Raw genomic sequence first — 21,107 nt, 5'->3', positions numbered from 1 at the left:
TGCACAACGTTTGGCGATAGCTTGATGATAGGGCAGGGCAGACTTAGCCATTATATTCACCTCCCATTGGATATAATGGCTAAGTCAGACTGAAAGCAGGCGTAAGGAAAGTAGCGATAACCGCGGGTAGCGCTTCTTTTCTTATCGCTACGCAGGTTAGCAATCAGCTTGCTGATAGGAGAAATGTCTGTTAGCGACATTTCTCACGTTATTTTGGGGAGGAACGCCCACTTTGCATCTCATTAGAGATGCAAAGCTGGGGATTATGGGAAAGGGCGCTGAGGCAAGGATTCACGCGATAGCGTGACCTTTGTGATAGTGCGATAAAATTATTGCCGCTTTTCACCCGAAAACGGATGCTAAAGCGGCAATAATTTTATCGCGGGGCCTTGATGATATGCCCCTAAGTTTGTCAGGACCCCCATAGGATGCGGAGACTAACTGAAATATACTTAAGACATCCATTTCATGTCAATCACTGTCAGGTGCAGAAACTACCTTGTGGATTATTATTCACAAATCGTATCAGTATGGTCTTTGTACCCAATTCCACAATGTTCCCAATACGGTGGGTAGGTATTTCTGAAAGGTATTAAAATAGTACTTTGGACAGAACAATTTCTCTAGTTATTACTTGGAAGAAATTGCAGAAAAATAAACACTTTGTTAAAAAAAAAAATGATATTTGAAACATTATTTCTATCTAATTTCAAACTTGCTGAGTCACTCAGAACAAGAATGTTCGAGTATGGTGCCTGGTATTGCCTCAGCTATGTGTTTCCTACCTCTTTTCCCTTCACATCTTAGGGATCTATTAGGCTGGCGGACCAGCGGCGAACATCCGCCCACGATTGCAACCCTGAAAATCGCCGGTCCCATTAGCATGGTGGTGATGACCACGGCGTTGAGAATCTCCACCCGCCACTTTTCTGTCGGTACCAATCTGCACGCATGCCTAGTGGGCGGAACTGGACCGCTACAATGATGCCGGTGCAGGGCCAGGATCCGCCGGCACGATTATGATGCCGGCGGTAGCCAGCCTTTCCACTGCGGTGGAACCGCCATGGAAAGGCATGCGGAGAATGTATTGGGGGCCCATTGCGGGCCCCCAATGTGTTGGGGAGTGTGTGGGTGCACTGGGGTGTACCCATGGTACCCCCCTACATGTCCCTGTACCAGGTGGCAGGCACTGTGCAGTGCCTGCCACGCAGTGCAGTGACATGCATGACATGCTCCTTTTCACACCGCGGCAGGGCTGCTGGCAGCAGCAACTGCCACAAAGTTAATCACCAGAATCCGACCGCCGCGGTCAGATTTCAACTGCGGAGCATCCTAATTGGACTGGCGGTTATGCCGCGGTCCTTGCGAGCAGTCTTTTCCCGCTACCAAGGCGGTCGGGGAGAATTTCCGACTGCCATCCTAATAGGCCCCTATGTGTCTGGAGTCAATCAACCCTACACACGATACTGTTCTTAATCCGGCATCTTGTTTTCAAAATATTCTGCTGCAATACAAAATGTTCCTTGTAAAAACTTCTACACCTCTTTGGAGGTAGGTCAGTGCTATATGGAATCCTCATGCCTTTCCATGGCGGTTCCACCGCAGTGGAAAGGCTGGCTACCGCCGGCATCATAATCATGCCGGCAGATCCTGGCCCTGCACCGGCATCATTGTAGCGGTCCAGTTCCGCCCACTAGGCATGCATGCGTGCGGATTGGTACCGACGGAAAAGTGGCGGGTGGAGATTCTCACCGCCGCGGTCATCACCACCATGCTAATGGGACCGGCGATTTTCAGGGTTGCAATCACGTCCGCGCACAGAACGCGACCGGCGCCGGCCATACTGCCGTTCCCGGGCACGCCCAACCTCTGCAATGGTCTCGCGAGGCGCTGCTAACTCTTCGCTGCCCTCCCTGCGCCAGCCCTCACAGGCTTGATTTTACCACTGTCCCAGCCCCTCAGAGTTGCAGTACATGCGGCTACTTACCATTATGCGGCCGCGGGCCGCGGAAGGAAACTAAGACCAAATTCATTGCTTGCCTCATTAACTGCAGATCCCTGGTTAAACATGCCTCGGAGATTTGGACTCTCTTAAGTGATGGAACCTGGGATGCCATGTTTCTCACAGAAACCTGGCTTACCCTGGACACAGTGACTTCCATCGCACTAGCTATTCCATCTGGCTTCAAGATGTGCCACGCTAACCGCGAGGGGAGTAAAAGGGGGGGCGGAGTGGCCATTATATTCAGAGATACTTGGGAGCTGGTGTCCTCTGCCCCACCGTTTGGGGAAGGCATTGAGGGTCTATGCTTCTGCATTCATCTTAATTCCTCTTTCTCCCTGGCTGGTATTCTCATTTACAGACCTCCAGACTGTACGACAATGGCGCTTCAGAATTTATGCAGCCTCATTGTTCAAATATCGGTGAAGTACACCAACTTTATGGTTATAGGCGACTTCAACCTGCATGTGGATGTTGCAGGCTGCTCACAAGCCGATCATCTGATATCCTCCTTAGCAGGCGCTAACCTTATTCAACTGGTGTCTGCCCCTACACATATAGCAGGTCACACCTTAGATCTTGTATTTACCACCCTGGCTGATGCGGCTATAGCGCCTCCCTTCCCTTTAACTTGGTCTGACCATTATTTGATTCCTCTTAGTTTTCCCCTGCCTGTTCTTAAACAAAATGTGGGCCCTCGCTTTATTCACAAGAGAAACTTGAAAAATCTGAACGAAGCAGATTTATGCGATATGATACAGGCTACTTCCCCCAGCCTGTCTTCTGATCCGAATGCCGATGCCATTTCCTTGCACAAATGGATTGCAACGGCAGTAGATTCTGCAGCCCCGGTAAGAGTAATTAAATCTGCAAGACTATCCCCCACTGCTCCTTGGTTCTCCCACACCCTCAAAGAGTCCAAGAGCAAATGCAAGAGACTCGAACGTCTGTGGAGAGTAAGCTACGACTCCCTAGCCAAGACATCCTATAAAAAGGCGTTAAAAGTTTTTCATAGGGACATCAAAGCTGCTAGGAGAGACTACTTCGCTAACCGCATTGTGAATGCTGACCATTCCGGCAGCGAGGTGTTTAAAATAGTGAAATCATTCTTCAATCCCACGACAATAGAGTCCAAGTTGACTCCCACTCTTACCTTATGCGAGAAGATCGCACACCACTTTGATAGCAAAATATCAAAGGTCTATGACTCTTTCGGTCCATCAGCACCAACCAAAGAATCAGACACACCCCCTTCCAAGTTAATGGTTTCAACGTTCAGCTATTTTTCGCCTATATCCTCTAAGGAAGCGCTAGCAGCCATTCAGAATTGTCACTCTGGAGCGCCCGATGACCCTTGCCCGCCCAAATTGTGGAAAATACTTTCCGCCCCCCTAGTGGCCACGCTTCTCCAGCTTTGGAACTCTTCGCTGTCTACTGGCATTTTCCCCGACCCATGGAAACATGCTACAATTCTTCCTCTAAAAAAGAAACCAAATGGGGACCCGGACGACCTCAGCAATCTCAGACCCATTTCTCTACTCCCTGCCCCGGGTAAAATGCTCGAGAAATTAGTGCAACGACAAATTACCACTTTCATTGAGCAAAGCGGAGTTTTACATGATTCACAATCGGGCTTTAGGGCTGGTTTCAGCACAGAGACCGCCCTCCTTGAGGTAGCCGACTCAATAAGATGGTCTCTGGATTCAGGAGCCTCTTCCTTACTGGTGCTCCTGGATCTGTCAGCGGCCTTCGATACTGTGGATCACTCCATTCTGGTCAAGAGACTACAGGGTTCAGGATTTGGTGGAAAGGCTCTGGCCTGGCTGTCTTCCTTCCTGAGCGGTCGCACGCAGAGGGTCGCCATCAGGCCATTTGAGTCGGCCCCACTTCCGCTATGGTGTGGAGTCCCCCAAGGCTCCGCCCTGAGTCCATTACTTTTTAATCTTTATCTGGCCCCACTCTTCCCACTGATCAACAACTGGGGTGTGAAAGCGATTTCCTATGCAGACGACACCCAGCTGTTCTTCTCATTTAAGGAGCAGTCCGCTGAGGCTTTTAAGAACTTCAAAGGCTGCCTGCGTGACATAGCCATCTGGATGAATGCCAATAAATTAAAGCTTAACGCAGGAAAGACCAAAGTCATGTTCTTCGGTGCGGGCTGTGCCCCCGATGCGGATTTATGGTGGCCAGAGGAGATGGGCCCGGCGCCCTTCCCCGCTCACTGCATTCGCAACTTAGGTGTAAGGTGGGAGTCGGATCTCTCCCTCCTAGCCCAAATTCAACAGGTCTCCGCAACCTGTTTCAGGAAACTTAAGAACTTACGGAAAATTCTGCACCTCCTCCCGGAAGACTGCAGAAAAATAGTTGTCCATGCCACAGTCACATCCAGACTGGACTACGCAAATGGTCTCTACCTAGGTCTTCCCAAATATGCCATCCAACGTCTCCAGCTGGTTCAGAATGCGGCTGCGAGACTGGTTTGCCGGATCCCTTTCCGACATCATGTCTCTCCGCACCTCCGGTTGCTCCATTGGCTACCGGTCGAGAAAATAATTATTTTTAAGGCACTGACCCTGGCCTATAGGGCCTTGCACAGTAATTGCCCACGCTACCTGAAGGACAGATTATGACCATACAAGCAGAATCGAGCGCTACGTTCCAACTCGCTCAACCTAGTACACTCCTCCCGTTTCAGAAAATCATGGCGGGGTGGAAGATCCTTCACGGTCAACACTGCCACACTATGGAACCATATGCCTAGCCATTTACGGCTGGCAATTTCAGAATCCTGTTTCCGTAAAGCCCTGAAAACATGGCTCTTCGGCTCAACTTAAGGAGTTTTGGGAGGCCGGTCTCTCTCACCTTTGTAGGTCAATCTAGCTTCCTCTACTGCTAGCGCCGGGACAACCCTGTTTGGGGTAGCTGTCGTGCTCTATAAGTTTCAGTATTATAAGTTTCAGTATTATATGGAAGACCTAAAAATTGGAGGCTATAGACTAAGAAGATATGGAGAGGTTCAACTGTGTACAATTCTCAGGGAGTATTCTGGTAGCTGGTGAAGGGTTTGGTAGACCTATTGATTTGGAGTCTGGTTGCAGTTGTGCTGCCCAATGTAGACTTTTACTCATTGGGAGAAGAAGTCATACTTTGAGCGCTTGGAGAAAAGAATCAGTGATGACTCATTATTGGATGTGCCATTTCTATACAATAAATAACAATTCTCTTTATTCTTTGTCAGCACAGAGGTGCATTTCTTTCATATTAAATCTGCTCTTCCTATCCTTGAGTGTCAACACATGTTCTTGTAACCCGTTTAACACCTGCCTCACTCTCAAATGTTATTCCTGATCGCTTCCAAAAATCAGAATATCTTAACCCCTTCAGCGCAGCGCGGATTACCGCGCTGTGCTGAAGGTTCCGTGCGCGGGCGGGGCCATGACGGAGCGGTTCCGTCATGCGCACAGCGCAACCGACGCGCATGACGGAACCGCTCCGTCACTCGCATCGAAGGGGTTAATGTATCTTTATTCCACCAGTTCCTATCAGTATTCTTTATTTTGCCTTCTGAAACATCATGGTTGCTGAAATCAGGCCATAGAGGTGTCCTTAAAAAGCCTGAACGTTCCAAATGCAACTGAATCTTTTGAATCTTCGCACAACTTGACTTGATGGTATACTGACACCAAATCCACCATTTACGGTCTAAACATAACTTTGTCTTACTCTAAGCATGTTGGCATGAGGCTGACAGCAATACTTTAGATGAGTAATCATACACATGTATCTACAAAATATGATTCCATAATTATTTTCTCTTGTGGTGCCGGTAGCTTGGAAGCATGTATAACTTCTCTTTGGCTGAGCAGGGGAGATGAAGAGCAGTAGTGATAGATATATTATTACAGATTCACGTATGTGCCATTATTACCCTTAGCGATGTGACATACTGCAGGGAAGCAATTTTACATTGCAGGCATCCATGCGAAAGCTAAGACTCTTAACCAAAGAGGCAGGGTACCCTTGATGAGTTGTGCCAGAGACTGGCATTCCATACGTGATCGGGAACAAATATGAACACCTCCATTTTATCAGCTTTCAGCTTCAATATATTCTTGTGGGAGGGACGGGCAGAAACAGAAGCGAGGAGGCCGTATTGGTGTAATATTGGGGTGCTTTATTTTACAAAGGTGGACTTAAGAAATACAAGGGAGTTTTCCAAAATAGCAACGAAAGCCACATACATGGGAGTTCTTTTCCAAAATAGGTCTCAAAGTAGTAGTTGTTTCACTTATTCTTCTTCTCTGTTTCTTCAAGCTGTTCCTGTGCTCCGGAGGGGGTCAACTGAGGCTTGCAAAGGGAGTAAAGCAACAAAGGGAAAATACAGTAAGTATGCTTGTGAAGGCTAGCATAATAATCTTTCACCGCACCCAAGTGGGAGAATTCTGCATGGGTCAAGAAGAAGGAAACCAAAAGAAAAGAGGAAAAAAAAATGTATAATACTTATGGGGATTTTATTATTGAGTGCCCGGTTTCCAGACTCCTGGAACAACCTATGTAAGGAGGTTTGTTTTTATCACTTCCTTCCCATGTGCTTCTACAGAGGGAAAAAAAAGGGGGGGGGGGGCCGACATAAGGTAGGGAGTAGACGAGATCACAAAAAAACCATGAAGCCCATAGCAGAGAAGTAGGAATGGCTCTGTTTTCGACCAAACACCCAACCTTCACCCTCTTCAGTGTTACGTACTGACTCTGGCCGCAACTCTCCAGATTTGCAGCGGCCTTTGGGTGTCCTCCGGTGACCATCACTCCTCGCTCCACAGTCCACGGCTTCCCCAACTTCGGCGTCTTCCGTGATGGCGTCCTCCCTTGCGGTGTCTTTCTCGATGGCGTCTCTCCCCATCGTTTCTTCCTCAGCGGCTGATTTCCCGGTGACTTCCTTTCTGACGGTGTCCCTCGTCTCTTTCCTGTTCTCCTTTTCTCCCCCTCCTATGGTGGCTAATTGGGCCTTTTGCGGCACCCCATTGCTCCCTGATTGGTCCGTTTGTCCCGATGAGGCAGTACCGCCCTGTGTAAGCAAAGAAAAGTCCATTCTTAATGTTTGTTTTCTTTTCCAGCCCCCGCTGTCGTCAGCAAGACCCGTGAAGAACAGAGACCTTGGCGGTGAAGCAGGATGTAAGTAGGGTCTGGTAGGGGGATTGGGGCACTTTCTCACAATTCTGCTATTCCAAGATTGAATGCCCAGAAGACTGGACTGAAGAGCACACTGAACCTCCTCTATGGGACAGTCCTTTCTAAAGATCAGCTGTTTATCATTTGCATAGAGTAAAGTTAGGATTTTGTCTCAGTTAAACTTAAATTTGTCTTAAGTCAGAACAAATGGCTGCCGCAATCCTCTGCCAGCCTACTTCTCAGCATCCATGATCCTGAATTGGAAGTCAACCATTACGTTACTACCTTATGCTGCTTATGTGCAAATGGCACTTATATTGGAACAAGCTTTATAATTTACCTCCTTCGGCCGAGCCACACAATCTAATGTATACTACTCAACTTTCCTGACAGTTTCAGTGGCGGCTGGTGCACTTTAAAAGTCATAGGGCAGAAAGCTTTGAATTGAATACAAAGTATGAGCGAGCTTGAATCAAACATAGGCGAGGGGGTGCAGGAAGGGGTTTCCCTCCACAAGATAACTCTTCCTGAACTCACACAGGCACATCACTCACAGACCCACACTGCTTCACTCACTCTACACTCACACAAGCATATTGATCACCCTGCACTCACAGGTGCACACCCCTCATTTAGTGTATTCACACCACTTAGCATTCTACTCATACACTGTACTCAGACAGACACACAACTCAGTATGCACTCACATAGGCACGCCATTCACAACACTCACCATCTACCCAGCACGCACACTGAGACCGCTGACTGCATCAAGATGAAAACCTCCCTGCCCCCCACCCATTCAAGCAGATTCTAGTGGGGTTACTCCCCCTAAAGTATGTTGGGAAGGGGGTGTTGTTGTGGAGGCCAAGCAGAGGAACAACAAGGGATTCTGCAGGAGTTTGGAAGACTAAGCTGATGGCATCCCCAGAAAGTACCAGTTGGGGGCAGAGCAGGCATGCTCTGTCCTCTGGCAGCCTCCCTCCCCCTCCGACACCTCTGGAGGCGGAGCCTTTTTTAAGATAATGGGGGGCTGTACAAGCAAGGCTTTTAGTCACTGAGGGCCTATCACCTACCTGTAGGATTGCTGCCTGGCTGGTATTCCACCGGCATGCCCAGTATTTTAATGTCCCAGTTGGTAGAAAAATTAGGAAAGTTATAGAAAGTCAGTATTTTCCCCCTTTATCAATTTGGATGGAATCAAAATTCCTTCCAAAACTACCAGCTTTAAAAATGGTTAATCAATTTGAAATGGCTAATGCTAATGTTCCCTATGAGCACAATTTACAGACCATGTTTCCCATCAGCAATGACCAGCAATGCTTGCAACCTACCAACTTGTTTCATAACCAGGCATGCTGCTGCACTGAGGGTGAAAATAAGACCAATACTGAAAACAAAATAACATCTGTGAATAGCAAAGAGAAGGCTGAGGAAGTGGGCGGGACAGTCAAGAAGAACACTGGAAACTTGCATGGAGATAAGGAGTTGGTATGAAAGTAGGTCAAGGAGGAAGAACATCAACCAAAAAAAAGAGGAAAGTGAAGGCAATGACTACTCAACTGTCTTGCAGGCCCTGGCTGACCAACAGGATCAGATGCCGTGGCTGACAGGGAATGCCAGTCAAATTGTCCAATCAGACTATGCATGGGCTGTACATTCTTATGAGCAAGTCACAGAAACGACTGGGCAGTATTAGATGAGAAAAAGTCCTCTGAAACAAAGGACCCCTGGGACTCGAGGGAGGAGTTCACCCTCACTCTTGGCTGTCAAGAGCTAGACGAACAGAAGTAGTGACATTGTCAGAGGATAATGGTCTTCAGTTGCAGCTGCATTATTCAGTTTGCTTCCCCATTCTAGTGTGTCCATCTGTGTGTCCATGAGAAATTATCAAATTGAAAGACGCCCCTTGAACCCCGGTTTGGAAATAGCCAGACAAAGGTTCTTCTGAAATCCTGATACACAGCCAAGATTTTGCAGTATTCCTTAGCTTTGTCACAGTCATCTCCTTGCTGACCTCTAGGAAAGTACCCAAACTGAGCCCTGGAGCCACTGATCTATCATATGCTAAATTTCAGGCAAAGAAACAGATATGCACAGAAGCGTGAAGTAACGGCAGGCGCGCCAATCAGACCGATGCCTGGGAATCTCTAGGTTCACCTATGGTCACTTTGTAAGTCAACTCGTCGCCAATTATTGTAGTAAAGAATACTTCGGACAAGTCCAAGATGATGGGAAGAAGGTTTATTGACACATCCCAAAGTGCCTAGCCTGGCGCTCCTCAGTACATCCTCAACATTCTAAGGTGCACTCCTCGTCCCTAACCAGGCTGTACCAAGGACCCTAAGGGAGGGGGGGGGGGGAATGGAAGATACCAAAGGGATAATTACAGAAACGCAGTATGATTATAACAGTAAGCCTTAGCAAAGTGTTTGCCCATGACATGTGTTGGTGCAAAGCAGTGTGCCTTGAGGTGCCACTCCCATTAAAGGTTGGTCTCTTGGTTCCTCTACACTGTGATCCAACCATTGTACATATGTATGGTATGTAGGCAAAATACCAAGAAACTGAAACAAGTTATGGAACCCAATCAAGCTGAGGGGGAATGAGGAATCCCATGAAATCAAAATATGCCAACCTCACACGAGAGAAAAAGAACAAAAACTCTAAGTTTGTAACTGTATGAAACAAGCATTGGCATAGCCAATAGGTCTCGCCTTTGGGACCTTCTAAGTATTTAGTTATGCAGCACAATATCCTTGGTGCAACCACATCAACTGTTGCATGGCTAAACACTTATAATGTCCCAAAGGCGAGACCTATTGGCTATGCCAATGCTTGGTGTGGTTGTGTGTGTGGTTGTGTGTGGTTGTGTGTGTGTGTGTGGGTGTGTGTGGTTGTTTGTGTATGTGTGATTGTGTGTCTGTGTGGTTGTGTGTGTGGTTGTGTGTATGTGTGGTTGTGTGTGTGTGTGGTTGTGTGTGTGTGTGTGTGGTTGTGTGTGTGGTTGTGTGTGGTTGTGTGTGTGGTTCTGTGGTTCTGACCATCAAGAGTACAGCAGACGGACAAAGTGGCTCACTGTGGAAGCAAGAAGACTCACCTTGAAGCGCAAAATCTTTAGCTGCAATTCATCATATGGAAAAACTGAGATTTGTAGGCAAACACTGAACACTGTTAACAGGAAGCAGATGAACAGTTACATCCATGTTGTGTTCTAAAAGAGGATAATCCTCTGTTACCCAACCCACCTCAAGGAAAACTATAACCCAAGCTCTTATAACTAGTCGTTTAGACTACAGCAATGTGCTACTGATGGCTGCAAATGAGGCGCGTCTGTCAAGATGACAGCTGGTGCAGAATACGGCAGCCTGTTTGGAATGCAAACTCTTCTGGCCCGCCTCAGAACCAACAAAGAGCTTTACATGGGCTTCCTATTAGAAAGCGTGGCCTGTTTAAAGTTCTCTGCTATGCGCATAGAGCTTTGTATGGAACTGGCCTGGTCTCCCGGTTAAGATTATCGTTTTATCATCCGAGCAAGAACCTGAGATTATCCATTAAGGCACTGGTAGTTCTGCACGGCTACGGCTTCTAACAGGACCACAGCATCAGTACCACAACATCCTCCTGGTGCCTCTACGGGAGCATTGTTTATCCTAGCAACCTTTATGAATTTCATTTGAACGTTCTGCAACCGCAAAGTTACCTGCGTGAATGTTTTCCCCACATTTCGGTGAAAATTGTGATACTTGCAACAATGTATGTTACAAAAGGTAAAATTGAAGAGACAAATTCTGCATACATCTGTCACTATTAACTTACAGTTTGAATAATTTGACATTGCACTGAACATTATCTTGCAATGCACAGAAAAACCTTGAATTGGCAGAGGCGAATTTATACAGGGAAACTTTGCAAAGCACACACATGACAAAAACCGGGACTTCAAAAAGCGCTGGAGAAAATAAAAAATGTACACAACTAAGTAGGTCAGTGAAAATCATTCTTTTGATGCTCCGTTTACACGTTTCGTCGATTTAAAACCCCTTTGCAAAAAAAAACAAAAAGCAGACAAACATTCCTTCCCTTGAGGGAGTCTGGCGATTTTTATTTACCAATTTTTTTTAAAGGATTCCTACACGTTTGAAATGTTCTAATAAATCAACAGAAGCGTACTACATCGTAAGAAAGCATAGTTTATTGTCCATTATCTTCCATTTCTTACTGCTTTCTTCTGGAACATTCTGATAGATATATATGGAGTAATCCTTTACTGAAGTAAACCAGTTCACTGAAATATTAATAGTATGCACGCTTTACAAAGGGAACGAGCACCTTCGTGTATATTGTTTTCATTTTAGCCAAAAAAAAACACCGATATAACAAAAAAATAAAATATAATACTGAACGTGACATTTACAGTGATGAAAATAAGTGCCTACTTGAGATTATTACCTGAAAAGTTTTTTTTGGTACGCTATCATTTGAAGATATGTTAATCCATTATAAATAAAGAATTTAAAGACGCGTAATCAGAACTTTCATGTTCAACTTTCAGACGCGATTGCTGATTACATTTGAGATTCAGCGCAGGAGCCGTGCGTTTTGTATGTCTTGGCTGAAGCATTTCAAAGTGAAATGAGCTATTTGCTTTAAATAGAAATAAAGCGATACCAAAGGGGATGATGGACGGTGGGTTAGAGCAAATCAAACACTCACTACTTTGGTATCTCTTTGTTCGCCCTAAGTTGGCAGGGTATGCCCAGACGTGGGTCCCTTGCTCACTTTGCCACTGCATTCAAGCTAGCCTGGCTGATGAGGGTTATGAACCCAAAACCGGTCCCAGGATGCTTGTTTCCGGTCCAGGGAAGACATGGCTTGGCAGTTCGGGCTGGACTGTTCCCATGAGGCACAGGGTCAGACTGATTTGCATATGGCCATGTCTGAACTGGGGTGGTGGAGTGAGCTAAAGAATGATGATGGATTAAACCCGGATCTGTTGAGTGGGGGTGAGTGTTTGATTTGTCAAGCGATTTGGGGGTATTGATTGACATCATAATGCGCACGCTATTTAAATATACACGCCCTGTAAATCTGCTAAATTACTTTTCGGTTAAGCACTTTTGTGGAGAGATGAAAGCAAAATACTTTTAATTTACACAAACATGACACTTTCCAAGGTAGAAGATTGAATGAGAATGGAGTCGGAAAAGGAAGGGGGTAGGGGAAAGCATTCACGTGCAAACAGCAACGTGGGCAGAGTTTTACAGGGACAGGCTGGAGGTACTGACACCAAGGTGGGCAGACGTCTACAGGAGCAGGGTGTGGGGGTACTGTCACCAACGTGGGCAGAGTAGAGGTACTGACAACTAGTGGGTGTACATCTACAGGGGCAGAGGGGAGGACGCGCTGTGTGATGAGGGAGGGGGAGGGAGTTGAAGCGCGGCCCGGCTGATAGTGAAAAGACCCGCTCTGTGGTGAGGGAGGGGGAGGGAGTTTGCGCGAGCAAACGCGAAAGTGAAAGAAAACAAGCCGTAGCCATTGCTGAATGCTACAGCCAGCCACAGCTTGCAGTGCATGTGCGCGAGTGGTGCGCGCGCAGCAGTAATCACGCCATATGGCGACTCTGCTCAAGCACGCACCCGCGCACATGCACTGCATGCTGTGGCCGGTGGTAGCATTTTTTGAAGCACTTCTTACTTAAGGTCTGGCCAGATCAGCGCAAGCGCTGGGTCAGGCGAGACCTAAAAAGCACTTTGAAACGTGTTCTAAAGCTGCGTAAAAATCCCAGAGTGAATAAACAATAAAGGGAACATGATACAAATAAATATAGATGTCTTTATATGAAGTTCTCTTGAAATATCAAGTCTGGGAGACACTTAATTTAAACCATGAACACATTGCTGGAGTTTTACCTGTGACGTCCAGCTCTCACACGTGGCAGCCAGCAGTTCAACATCGCTGGGCGGTCTGGGGATGCAGCCAGAGTCCAATCCACAAAGGCACTGGGCAGCTGTAGAAAGGTGGACAGTGACCTGCACTGGAACACTGCTACTCTTAGGTAAGGATGGAGCCAGGGGCAAAATATCCACTGTTAAGTTAAATTACGCTCGGAAAATAACTTTGGTGCTGATGTTGTTCAATGTGAAGTGCAGTTAGTTCTCTCCATTTCTCCTTGGATAGTTTAGCATCCGAAGTTTAATGTTATTTATGAACCTATTTTAAAGGTTCCAATTAAGTCCTCGGTAGGGAGTTGCTGTTCTGTTCATAATTTAGAAGGGCTTGCCTAGCAACCATTAGAAATAGTGAGTCAAAGCATGTCACTGGTGTTTACATTTTTGTATGCTGACAGATAATCATGCCTGTGAACTTTGCTGCCAACAATTCATTCTAAATTCAGCTGCGGTCGGGAAAGAACATAACAGAAACATTTTTCTGTTCGGAGGATTGTTTAGAAGATCAGTCATCAGAAAAAAAGGCTACTCGGCTCAAGGTAAATCCATTTGCTAACATGACCACTGCAAATGTATGTAGAAAAATGGAGGCCAAAATTTCCAAACAATCTTGGTGACTGCTTGTTGACTCTGTCCTGGAAAACTGTGATGTTTTATTTGGTGCATAGTCTCATCGTACATCTCTGCACATTAAAAACAGTATATGGGACAGTATCCTTCAAAAGATAAATGCCATATCCACTACCAAACACCTTGTAACTGATATTAAAAAGTAATGGTATGACCTGCACAAGTAAGTGTGCAACAATTATAGTAAAGCAAAGCAGCACGCTAAAAGAACAGGTGGTGGGTGTCCTTTAGAGCTTAACTTTAGTAATGTTGAATAAAAAGTATGGATCCTGCTAGTTTGGAAGAACTAGATGGAATTGATACCACCCTGGAATATACAAAAAATTAACAGCCAGGTAAGCTTGTTTCCCTCTCCTTTTGTTAAAATAACATTAGGCCCTATTGAAATTTCCTAAATTCATGAGCATAATCTCGCATAATTTCAGTAATTTTTATATTACACTTGTTTAACAAAATTTCTGAAACTAATTTATTATCCTGCGTCGCCTAATTAAGCATCATTCGCACCAAATATTTAGCACAGAACAATGCGAAGGACCAGAACTTAAGTGGCTGCTGTTTGCAGCGCTTCTGTTTTTTCCACTATGTATTTAGCATTTTGCACAGGGTTTGCGTCATAAAAGTTACGTAAACCAGTGCAAATTGTTGTTTTGTTATTTGCATTCCAGTGTAAAACTTGGTTTGCACTGGAAAGTTGCCTAAAAGAAATGCAAAGCAGCGTGAGGCACTATTTTGCATTAGTTAGTGCCATGGAGGCTGTCCATGGGTGCTACATGGGCATTCCCATGCATTCACCCATGCATTCACCCATAGTTTTTGATGCAAAACCGTATCTACTGAAAATCTGAGACAGGGTTTTGCATCAGAAAATAACGCCTTTTGAAACCAGGTGTTAAAAGGAGAAATGTTTCTATTTCTCCTTTCTTTTCCTACTTTGCTTGTGTGTTGCAGTGTACAGCACACATACAGAGTAGGAAAAGTGGTATAAGTTGTATCGGCATAGTATTTTGCACTGGAGGGGTAACCTTCCAGTACAAAACCTAGCTAGACTCACACACAAATGTGTGTGCCTGGTGCTGGGCAGCAAAAGTCTGCACTGGTGCCACAGGGAGAATATAGATGTGGCACTCTCCTCCTCTCTCCTTCTCACACTACACAGCGCAGCATTTTTAGCTGCTGAACTACATTGTGCGAGAATTTGATCAATCTAGTCCACCATTTCTATTGATGGAGTAAATGAATCATTTAATAGACAGACATAAAGTTGCTATGAAAAAAAACCAATGGACCTCTTGTGTGGACAACTTGTCCACATTGCATGAGTTGATGCAAATAGATAAATGTATTGATAATTTGACACAAGTAGTCACGAAATATGTAGACAGTAACGTAAACATCCAGAAACCGTTAATTACAAAACAGGCCAATACTGTGCCCCTGCCAACTGGCCGTGGGCTGCATGGTCAGTGTAGATATGCTAAACTTGCTCCAAAGAAATCAAAGTTTTAAATGTAAAATGTTAATTATTGTTTTGTGTTATTGAAATATATTCCTCCTGTAAAATATTGATGAGGCCACATAAAGGTTGCATGAATGTGGCTGAGTTTAAGTTGTCTCATGTACAATTCAATCTATGTGCTTATTGTTGTTTTCTTTGCAAGCTGCAGGTTTGTTGCCAATTAGAATAGTTCCAGGTTTCAAACACTATGTTGTTTAATCATAGTGCAGCTGTGCATTGATTGCACATTGTTTAACAGGCCTCTTCATATTGTTTCCCAAAGGAGGACACATGTGAACATGTCTATTCTGTTATTCAGACCTCAAGAATGGTGGGTGTAGTTATACACATTTTATGGAAACACAGCTAACTTAAGATGCTGAAAGAATGACCTTTGTTATTTTATTTCTACATAGCTATTGTCTTAATCGCCATAATGAATACCATAGCTCTTGCCGCTGATTATGATTTGATGGAATTTGTCGAATTCTCACTTTTGATACATAATAAAAGAGATTACCTGATAACTTCTTGTGAGATCTTCATTTTGCTCTTATGTGCATTTAAGGTTTAAGAAACAGGAAATGACCACCTTCCATTGACCAACACAGCAATGGAATTATTTATTGTTCCCATACTAAAAACACAAGTAGATATTCAACTGTTTTGTGCACATTAGACCAAGCAACAGTTCGATACATGATATTTGAACCACTTTTGTAAAATAATACTGAACTATTTTTTGATGGACTTCAACAGCGTCACCTCCTTCATCAACCATAGTGTGATTGTGCACACCTATATCTTCCATGGGTATGTCACAATCCTCGGGTGGGGAATGTTATGCCTGGTTGCTATGTTATGCAACATGCGGCATAACTCAATGATGCACAACCTTTCTCTGGTAAACAGAGAAGATCACCTCCTGATCCATAAAGGCAGCAACATCTACTCTTTAATAAGCCAAAGATCTCTCTATTGTATTCCTGGTTTGTATGTGGGAGGCATTGTACCTGGATTGTGCTGCACTGCATGTATATAAAACCGGGGTTACCAAACACACCCTCAATGCATTTGCACTGTCACCTGTAGAGAACAAAACGTATCGTAGTACGTTTTAAAAAAAAAAGGTCATCATTGATCTAAAAATATAGACACAGAGGCATATTTACCAGTCTGGTGCGTCTCTCGTGCACCCCTCAACATGGTGCAAGAGCGACGCAACTCAAAAATGAGATTTATGAAGCCTCGCAAGGCCACCTTGTGTGGCCCTGAGTGGCTTCATGAATCTCGAGTAAAGCAACTCAGTGCAAATCGCTGTGTTGCCTTACTCTCCACCAGGAAGGCATTCCATGGGTGTTGTGTGGGTGCTCCCACACAACATTCATAGATTTTGATGCATCCTCAGATTTACCAGTAGTGGTAGTCCTTGGAATGCGCCAAAAACATATACCTCCCCAGGTGAGGCAAAATGAGGAGAAATATGTTTATTTCTCCTCTTTCTTTCCTTTTTATATGTGTGCTGCATTCTGCAGCACACAGAGAAAGAGGAAAATCCCTCAGGGGATTGTTATTGTACAGGAAGATCCCCTCCTTCCTGCATAAGACCAATCCACCGTACAAAGCAGGCACCCTTGTACCATGGTGGAAGGGTGTCTGCAATGGCGCTAGGCAGCGAAAACGGCATCATTGCAGGGGAAAAGGCAGGAATGCACCGTATTCTTTTAAATACGGCACATTTCTGCCCTTTGCCTGTCATGCAGTACAGCACAGTAGATGACTTCCTGCGCTGCACTGTGTGACAACCTCATAAATCTGGCCCACAGTTTATACCTCGCAAGTTGACTGTGGAACTATTTTGGGATCACCCTCTGACATAGAGAACACAATTTCCTGTCTTTGATCTAATGCCATGACTGCAGCGGAATCCATAAAACTGACAAAAGATGTTAGCAATTGGTCCAAACAAATAGGGATGGGTACATTTTATATCCAATCCACAGTTAGAGTAAGTGAATTCCAAGGCAAATCCACTTTTTGGGAGGATCTTCTACCACCTTGCATGGGCTGGAAATCTCTCCTGCAAACAGCAGGCATTTTCCTTCAGCTGTTTGTGGACGACTGTAAAACTACCAGCTTGCACCAGAATACCAGACTGTTTGGCAAACTGATTGTCTAGCAACAGCCATTCAGAAACAGCCTAACAGAGAATCTGATTATCACTGCTCAATAAGGAAGAATGATAATATCTCTTTAGCACTCTTTCAGACAAACATTATTGGTCTCTCTGTTATGACAATCTTATATAGTTTTTCAAATAGAAATTCTATTTACAAGCAGACTGAAAAAAATGGCAGCTTTTGATCAACTACTTTACCAATGTAACGAACAAGTGATTTGAAGATTACACGCCTTACTTCTCATGCCTGTGACTGTATGATAATGATAGACTAATGCCAATAACAAAATGTGATTGACAATACAAAACTAAAAACACTCATCAAGTAACCAGTTCATTTCATATTGAAGAGCAGTCATAACCTCAGGAATACTGCTACTCCGTAGAATAAAGGAGTCATGTGCAGATCCTTGGAACTTTGCATCGCTGTGTGTGATGATGAGGTCAGCACTGCGAGTCATTTGAACAGCTTTCGATTCCAGAACATCTGGTCTCGAGCATGCAGTGGAACAATGGGAATGTGTGTACAATCAATGGATCCCACAATGTTTGGAAACCCAGCAATACCATCAATCAATCAGCATTTGCAAAGCGCATTACTGCCACCCCGAGTGGTATCTGGGCGCTGTGTCTAAGTCGAAGAGCCAGGTCTTGAGTCTCTTTCTGAAGTCTGCCATCAAGAGGGCTGTATGGAGCTGGAGGGGGAGGTCTTGGCTATGATGTAGGAGAAGGAGCAGTCACTGCTGTGGCTGTGACAGATATGGGGTGTGTGCAAGGGTGAGTGAAGAAGAGTGCAAGTGTCTAGAGTTCTGGTGAATGTTCAGTCAATGGTTGGTGTAGGCAGGTGCTACATCATGGATGGCTTTGAAGGCATGTGTGAGGATCTTGAACTGGCATCTCTTCTGGATGGGGAACCAGTGGATGCCTCTCAGGTGGGGGACAATGTGGGTTCATTTGGGGATGTCCAGGATGAGTCTACCTGCGGCGTTCTATATGGTCTGGAGTCTTCTGAGGAGCTGGGTGAAGATGCCGGTGTAGAGGACGGTGCTGTAGTCGAGGTGGCTGGTGACGAGGTCCTGAGTGACGGTCTTTCTGGTGTTGGTTGGTATCCATCTGAAGATTCTGCGGAGGATGCAAAGACTGTGGAAGCAGGAGGAGGCGACTGAATTGACTTGTCATTTGATGGTCAATTGGCTGTTGAGGATGATGCTGAGGTTCCGTGCACGGTCAGCAGGTGTGGGTGTGAGTCTGAGTTCTGCAAGCCACCAGCTGTGGTTCCATGTGGTGGTGTTCTTTCTGAAGCTCAGTACTTCATATTTTTCAGAGTTGAGTTGGAGGCAGTTGTCTCTCATCCATTTGGCTACATTGGTCATAGCATTGTAGAAGTTGGTTTTGGTGTTGGAGTGGTCCTCGGTGAGCGAGAGGATCAGTTGAGTGTCGGCTGCATAGGAGATTATGTTGAGTCTGTGGGATCTGAGGATGCTTTCAAGGGAGGTCAGGTAGATGTTGAAAAGGGTGGGGCTGCGGGATGATCCTTGTGGTACGCCGTATATGATGTCTTTGGGGACAGAGGTGAAGGGAGGCAGTCGGGTGCTCTGTGTGTGTCCTGTAAGGAAGGAGGCAATCCACTTTAGGGTGTCCTACTGTATGGTTATGTTGTAGAGTCTATTGATGAGGGTGTTGTGGGAGACAGTGTTGAACGCCGCGGAGGGGTCAAGGAGGATCAGGGACACAGTTTCTCCACAGTTGAGTGTTCCAATGTCGTCTGTGGCAGCAATCCTGATTGTGAGGTGTTCAGTAGGTGGTTTTGTTCCAGGAATTCAGTGAGCTGCTGGTTGGCGTATTTCTCAAATACTTTGGAGGGTAGGGGAGGAGGGAGACTGAATGATAATTCTTGAAATCGCTGGGGTTGGCGGAGGCTTTCTTTAGGAGGGGTCTGATCTCTGCGTATTTCCATCTGTCTGTGAAGGCTGCAGTGTAGACAGAGGTGTTAGCGATGCTGGTGAGTTGCATGCTGATTGGGTTGATTTCAAGGTTGTAGTGGTAGGGGGGCAGAGGTCAGTGGGTGCCCCGGACAGGTTGGAAGAAATGATGGCTGAGATGGTCAGGGCAGCGAGCGGAGACCAGGTGTTATGGGTTTGACTGATGTTCACTGGTTGGTAGACGTTGTTAGGGTTTAGGATGGCGGGTTGGTAGTTGAAATTGTTGTAGATGTTGGTGGTATTGCTGTGGAAGTTGTCTGAGAGAGTATTGCTGAGTTCTGTGGAGGGGTGGATGTTGTTCTCTATGGCTATTGGGCTGAATGAACTCTACACTTTGGTTAGCGTACTTGCAGTTTTAGGACAGATTCTGAAACCCTGCATATGTTTCAACATAACACTGAGTACTACCTACTATACTTTACTGAGGGTACACTGGGAGAGTTCAGAAGCCATGGCAAAAATTCCTTGAAAGGAACCAGCTTCACATAAATGCATCACTGACAACAATGTAACCAGTGGTGGGATAGCAGTTCAAATATTATTATTTGGCACTAAATCACACTTTATAAGGTCAAGGTCACAATATTGTGTGAGAATCAAGCCTGTAATTCTTTCAAATTTTTTAATCTGACATTTCAAAAAGATCAACTCTACATCTGTAGATGTGCTGCTTGTACCTTCTTCTAGTTTGTAGTGCAGCATGGTATGCCACATCCTGCCGAGGGACAGCAGTAGATTGAACAGGCACTTGTCTCTGCACATGTTGTTCCACAAAGCTGCTCCTAATGCTGCCATTTTGTTAAACGTGTATTATATGATAAACTACAAAAATAAAGATGTAACCAGTTTCCCCAGATTAAATTACCACAATCCTTGCCAGTTAAAATGAAGTCACTAATTCCAGCTTCTCCCTGGAGGAAGATACCTTCAAAGATAGCACTAGAAAACTGTAAGTAAGTAGGATCAGAATTAGCTTCATAACAACTCATTTAGAGTAAAAATCAACAGCAGTGGTAACCATGGAAGGATCTCCAGAGTTTTGGAGCTAAACTTTCGGTGGAGGAAATGAGCGCTCCATTTGCTTCTCTCCTCACAATACCATATGCACTGTGGGCTCCTTCCCGAACCTATTCTCTTCCAAACCATACCGTATTAGCATCAGGCGGGGAGAGGCTTGCACGTCTGTTGTCACCTGGTGAGTACTGCCTATCATGACCATGGCACAGTTTAGACCCCACCCATGGCCAGAGGACTCAACACCCAAAAACAAGCACATTTACTGGCAATAAAAAAAGTCACTCCATCAGCCTGATGTCACGGCACTGCCTTATGCCTCCAGATAGAGTAAACTCTCGCTCAGCCAGGCGCATGCACAATCATATCCACTTTTCCAACAAATCAATGACTTTCAGATTAGTGCCTGACTCTTAACACCACTCAGCCTTTTGCTACAGCAGCCTGGTTGGTTTGATTTTTTTTTTCCTCCATTGTTGATAGTGCAACGCCCACTTCGACGATTAATATGAGCAGCCCCTGAACAGTTTGTTACTAACATATTGCCTCCCGCCATGACAGTTCTCATCCCCACATTTTCCTTTCCCCAGCACAGAGTCTGACTGGGACAGAAAATAGGCAAGGGCACCAAATTGAAAGTGACCCCCCCCACTCCCCCTTAGTGAATCAGATAGCTAAAACA

At 45.3% G+C, this 21,107-nt stretch overlaps 2 protein-coding genes across 5 annotated transcripts in view; one reads left to right on the top strand and one right to left on the bottom strand.

Annotated features, from left to right (window-relative positions):
- Positions 1-21,107, bottom strand: part of RGS8 (regulator of G protein signaling 8) — a 330,667-nt gene that overhangs the window by 61,291 nt on the left and 248,269 nt on the right. The window lies entirely within an intron of this gene.
- LOC146833845 (uncharacterized) overlaps positions 1-21,107 on the top strand; it is a 170,070-nt gene that overhangs the window by 91,054 nt on the left and 57,909 nt on the right. For all 4 annotated transcript variants that reach the window (XM_085601747.1, XM_085601744.1, XM_085601745.1 and 1 more), the window contains 2 exons: positions 6,317-6,385; positions 7,117-7,174. In XM_085601747.1, the coding sequence (XP_085457873.1) occupies positions 6,317-6,347 (31 nt within the window). In that variant the 3' untranslated portion in view covers positions 6,348-6,385; positions 7,117-7,174. The remainder of the gene's footprint in view (positions 1-6,316; positions 6,386-7,116; positions 7,175-21,107) is intronic.

Source organism: Triturus cristatus, chromosome 4_2 (assembly GCF_964204655.1).
Source record: "Triturus cristatus chromosome 4_2, aTriCri1.1, whole genome shotgun sequence".
Taxonomy (NCBI): domain Eukaryota; kingdom Metazoa; phylum Chordata; class Amphibia; order Caudata; family Salamandridae; genus Triturus; species Triturus cristatus.
The sequence above is the reverse complement of the archived record's forward strand: the minus strand, read 5'-3'. Positions and strand labels throughout refer to the sequence as shown.